At 34.8% G+C, this 5,261-nt stretch overlaps 1 protein-coding gene and 1 pseudogene across 1 annotated transcript; one reads left to right on the forward strand and one right to left on the reverse strand.

Annotated features, from left to right (window-relative positions):
- Positions 1-2,024: 2,024 nt before the first annotated feature.
- Positions 2,025-4,247, reverse strand: LOC150027625 (AP2-like ethylene-responsive transcription factor AIL7). Its single transcript, XM_090302670.1, has 5 exons — positions 3,386-4,247; positions 3,186-3,274; positions 2,672-2,718; positions 2,422-2,498; positions 2,025-2,344 (listed from the first exon to the last, which is right to left on the reverse strand). Exons 1-5 carry the CDS (start codon positions 3,450-3,452, stop codon positions 2,097-2,099), a joined length of 528 nt encoding a protein of 175 aa, XP_090158796.1. The 5' UTR covers positions 3,453-4,247; the 3' UTR covers positions 2,025-2,096.
- On the forward strand, positions 4,242-5,016 carry LOC137828622 (signal recognition particle 43 kDa protein, chloroplastic pseudogene; annotated as a pseudogene).
- The last annotated feature ends 245 nt before the right edge of the window (positions 5,017-5,261 follow it).

Genomic DNA, 5,261 nt, shown 5'->3' on the forward strand with positions numbered 1-5,261 from the left:
ATCTTTTGCTAATGCAAATTTCAAAAATATGTCTAATGATGTAGAGACTCCTTTATATCCTGGTTCAACTAACTTCACACGAATATCAGCAGTGTTAAGTTTGATGAATTTTAAGGTAATGAATGGATGGATTGACAAAAGCTTTACAGAATTCCTCCAATTGCTGAAGGACATGCTTCCAGAAGGAAATATATTACCCAATCAAAATTACAAGACAAAAATAAATTCTTTGTTCGATGGGTATGGAATATAAAAAAATACATTTATGTCTTAACGATTGTATTTTATACAACAATGAGTATGAAGATTTAAGATGTCTCAGGTGTGGTTTGCCACGTTATAAGGTTAAAGTTGGTCAGAATGACGAAATTGATTATTCACAAAGGAAGGTCTTCATGCTAAGGTTGTTTGGTATCTTCCAATAATTCCAATGCTTAAGCGTTTGTTTGCAAATACAGATGACGCTAAAATCTTAGGTGGCATGAGATAATAGAAAATGTGATGGACTACTTCGTCATCCAGCTGATTCGTTGCAGTGGAAGAACATTGATAAAGAATTTCCTAAATTTGGAAAAGAATCAAGAAACTAAAGACTTAGATTGACAATTGATGGGATGAATCCTTATGAAAATTTAAGTAGTAATCGTAGTTCATGGCCCATTTTGATTAGTAATTATAGTTCATATTTTTTCTTCAACTTTTAATGCATTATTAGTCTTTAAAAACATAAAACTACACCACTTTAGTCTTTAAAAAATTATTATGGTGACTCAAAATTGATTGCCAAAAAATTATTAAATAGATAAAGAACTAAAACGTCTTATATTTGCAATCCTAATTAATGTGAAAGATAAGGGTTTTTCACTATCCTGGGGCTATTTTTTTTCTCTGACTAAAATGGGGTCCGTTTAAAAAAAATTACAAATTTGGGGCAAGTCGTGCCAATTTGGCACGACTTCATATAAATAACTCATTCCACTTTGACACGATTCTGCCATGTCATACTGAAGTCGTGCCAACTTGGCACGACTTTTGCCATATCAAACTGAAGTCGTGCCAACTTCTGCCACGTCACATTTTTATTTTATTTTTTAAAATTTTATTGTTTATATATTGGGTAATAAGTTATGTAATGTTAAAAATTAATTTGATGCATAATTTACTATCCAATAACTTATTATCCAATATAACTTACTACAAATTAATAAAATTTAATTTTTATCAAATTAATTTTTAACATTACATAACTTACTACCCAATATATAAACAATAAAATTTTTTTTAAAAAAAAAAAATTATGACGTGACAGAAGTCGTGCTAAGTTGGCACGACTTCAGTATGACATGACAAAAGTCGTGCCAAGTTGGCACGACTTCAATATGACATGACAGAGTCGTGTCAAATTAGGACGAGTTGTGCATATGAAGTCTCAATTTTATAATTTTTTTTAAACAGACCCTATTTTGGTAAAAAACAAAAAAAATAACTCCATGGTAAAAAACCGAAAGATCACACTACAAAAAAAAGTGTATATTGTGGCGGTTATTTTCATATAAACTGACGTTTATAACCGCCACAATATACGCTTGTGGCGGTTTCCCAAACCGCCATAGAACTGGCCGCCACAAAGTTTAATGTGGCGGTTTTACGTTACCCGCCGCAACACCCGCCACTTTAAACATAGTGTAAGTAGTGGCGGTTTTATATGGAAGTAGTGTCAGTTATAACTGTCGCAATTTACATTCATTGAAGAAGATTCTGGCGCCATAATATACGTAAGTAACGACGTTTTTAACTGACGTAATTTTAATTCTGAATAAATAAAATTTAACCACCACTTTTTTTATAATCTGTTTTATACAATTATAAAATTTAACCACCACTTTTTTCATAATAAAATAATATATAAAGTTATAATCATCCATTCATTCTAACTAAATATAATTTAACCACCAAAATTAAACTAAACATAACATATTTTTATAATAAAAAAAATAAAACACTAAATAAAATGAAATAATATATAATGTAGTAAACATCCATCCATTGTATTGCAAATTAAAATTCATATAATATTGTTCAAAGTTGATACATAATTAAAAATTAAAACACAAACAATTGTTCAAAGTTAATACATAATTTAAAATTAAAATATACAAAAGGTTGAGTTGCATTAAGCTCAGTTGCATTAGCATAAGTGACAGTTCAGTGGACACTGCTATGCCACCCACTGGAAGAGAACTCTTCATTATAACTTCCACATCATATCTATTCATTACTGCATTTGCACCTCTGAACTTTATTGCTGCAATATCGTATGCCTCCGTTGCCTTCTCTTCAGTTGCTGTTACAATGTGAGATGCCTTAGATGATGACACTTTTTTTATAACATAACTATGAAAGAAAAGAAAAGATATATACCGAATGTTCCCAGGTACAAATCTTTATTTCCAGCTACGCGGCCAATTCTTGCTTGCCACCTACTCTGTTGATGATGCCTGCAAAAACCCAACTTACAAGAATTAAAACAGAAACAAACACTTCAATATGTTATATAATTTTAAATTTAAATTTTAGACTCCAAACCTTGTGAAACCTCTGTATATTGAAGCTCCCTTGAAAAACTCAAGCTAACTTAAACAAACCTTGCAGTGATGCAATAAATTCTTACTTCGTAACATGCTTCATCTCCTCCAATTCCTTTGAATAATTGGACACCTAAGAGAGGAGGGTAGAAATAAAGTCAAAGTGATGTTTGTTACAATACTGATCCATGCATTATCTCAGTTTTTATAATACATATGTAGGATGTACCCACCAAGCTAGTTATACATATAATATTAAATTCTCGACCCCCTCTTCCTCCATCTTTTCAAATTCTTGCCACTGTAGTAGGAAGATACTATACACCCTTTCTTGGCACCTTAGGCTCAACACTTTTTAAGTACTGAGTAAATTATATTTCTTTCACATTAACCACAATCCACTTTAAGAGAAACTTTTGTATGTATCACTTTTCTATATACAAGCATATTAAAATATGAACACTAAACATGCATGATTCCTTTCATAGAATCTCCCCTTCTTTGGTCCCACCTCAAGATTTTCAGTTCTTGTATATGTCTAAGATTTCATGCAACTAAGATCTATAAAAACTGAATACAAGAAAGAAGTGGCTGCATTACAGGGAAGTTGGTGGTAGCGGTGGGACCCCAATACATTAGAGTTGCCAAATCATAAGCTCTAGCGGCCTTTTCTTCCTTATCATATCCACCTGAGAATCACAACAATTGCCTATGTCACAACCATCTCTCAAACAACAACAAAAAGTTTAAGATAGTATTAAGCATTTTTGAACCAAATACAAATGAAAAGTACTACTTACCCAAATAAACTGTAGAAGAGTCAAAAAGTTGAATGACAGCCAGAAATGCACCAAAGTTCCATTCCATACAAAGGAAAAGCCAAAAATATTAAACATCAGCTAACGGAATAGTCAAAATTATCTGCAAAAATAACTTTTCTAACCCAAAATGAAAATGACCAAAGAAAAGTGATCATATATGTTTGCCAATTGCCATGGTGCATGCGCAGAGGCAACCTTTCCTTTTATTTTTTCTCTCTCACTTCCTTTATGGCTGCTAGATAGGATGAAAACAATTGTACATTGGATTAGATCCATCAACCCCATCCTCTTTTCCTAGAACAAGGACGGGTTGAATTTTATTTGTACTAAAAGGTTCAATCTATGAACAACATTAGTTTAAAGACAAAAATTGATAGTATCAGTGCAATTTTTCCTTTCAGATTAATAATAGTTTTAACAATCATAGTAAGTAGATAACTTAAAATAGTCAAGAATACTACTTGTAAGAACACTATTTGTCCACCAAATATTAAATACCAAGGAATAAAGGAAAATCACATCATGCAAGCAAGAGATAATACCTTGTCCACCAGTTTTCTCCTGTACCCTGGCAACAAAGTCTTCTGTTTTGTAATTGATGGCCACATCAGCCCCAATACTCTTGTGAAAAGCTAGCTTCTCCCCATTCCCTGTCAAACAATATCTAGTCTAGAATATATCAGAGAGACAACTAATTTCAGTTTTCCATATGATTGGAAAGTGACTATTGTTGAATAAAAGGGTAAATCGGTATTGAACCTACAGTAACGAATACTCTTATCCTTTGATACTTGGCTATCTGAATTGCAAATATACCAATCCCACTAGAACCTCCATGAATCTGAGAGTGAGATATAATAAATTAAAGTTAACATAACACTTAATAAGTTAGGAAATCAGGGTCATCATACATCCTTTTCGTAAGATCCAGTGAAAATGTTTGTGTATTCAGGGTGATATAAATAATAATAATTATTATTATTATTATAATATGAGTCCTATGGTGAAGTCAAAGGCATCATCGACAGCAGAGAACTCGACCCCGCCGCTAGAATGGAGTACCTCATCGAGTGGAACGACGACCACGCATCGTCATGCGTTCCGACAGACTTCATCGCCAAAGACGTTGTCGCCGAGTACGAGACCCCGTGGTGGACTGCTGCAAAGGAGGCCAACGAGTCCGCGTGGAGGAATCTCGTCGACTCCAGCGACAGTCGCGATGTTGACGATGTGGACGCTGATGGCCGCACCACGCTCCTCTTTGTAGCGGGACTGGGCTCTGAATCATGCGTGAAGCTACTTGTGGAAGCTGGCACGAATCTGGACCACTGCGACCGTAGCGGAGGTCTTGTGGTGCTGCACATGGCGGCAGGGTACGTGAGGCACGACGTGACGAAGTTGCTGCTGGATCTCGGTGCGGATCCCAAGGTGGCGGATGACCGTGGAAGAACGGCGTTAGATCTGGCGCGGGAGATTCTGATGGCGACGTCGAAGGGAAATCCGATGCACTCAAAGGCATGGTTAGGGTTTTAGAAGGCGTGGAGGTGCAGGAGATTCTTGAACAGCGGTTTCGTGAATGTTTTGCAGGAAGAAAGGAGGAAGGGTGGTAGGATTTCGTGAGTGTATGGTGAGAGGGAGGGCGATTGTTTAACGGAGAGAGGAAGTTGAAAGTCTATTCAGTTTAAGAGTTAAAACAAGTTTAAAAAAATTGTAAATAGTGAGAAATGGTATATGGAGGAAAAAATGACATATTTTCAAAAGATAATTGTGGCAGTTCATTAAACGACGTATTATACTGAAATTTGTGGCGGTTATTAATAACCGCCATATTAAAACTGTCACTTTTTACAACATA

The sequence above is a fragment of the Phaseolus vulgaris genome, chromosome 5, assembly GCF_051622355.1.
Source record: "Phaseolus vulgaris cultivar YP4 chromosome 5, ASM5162235v1, whole genome shotgun sequence".
NCBI classification, from domain to species: Eukaryota; Viridiplantae; Streptophyta; class Magnoliopsida; order Fabales; family Fabaceae; genus Phaseolus; species Phaseolus vulgaris.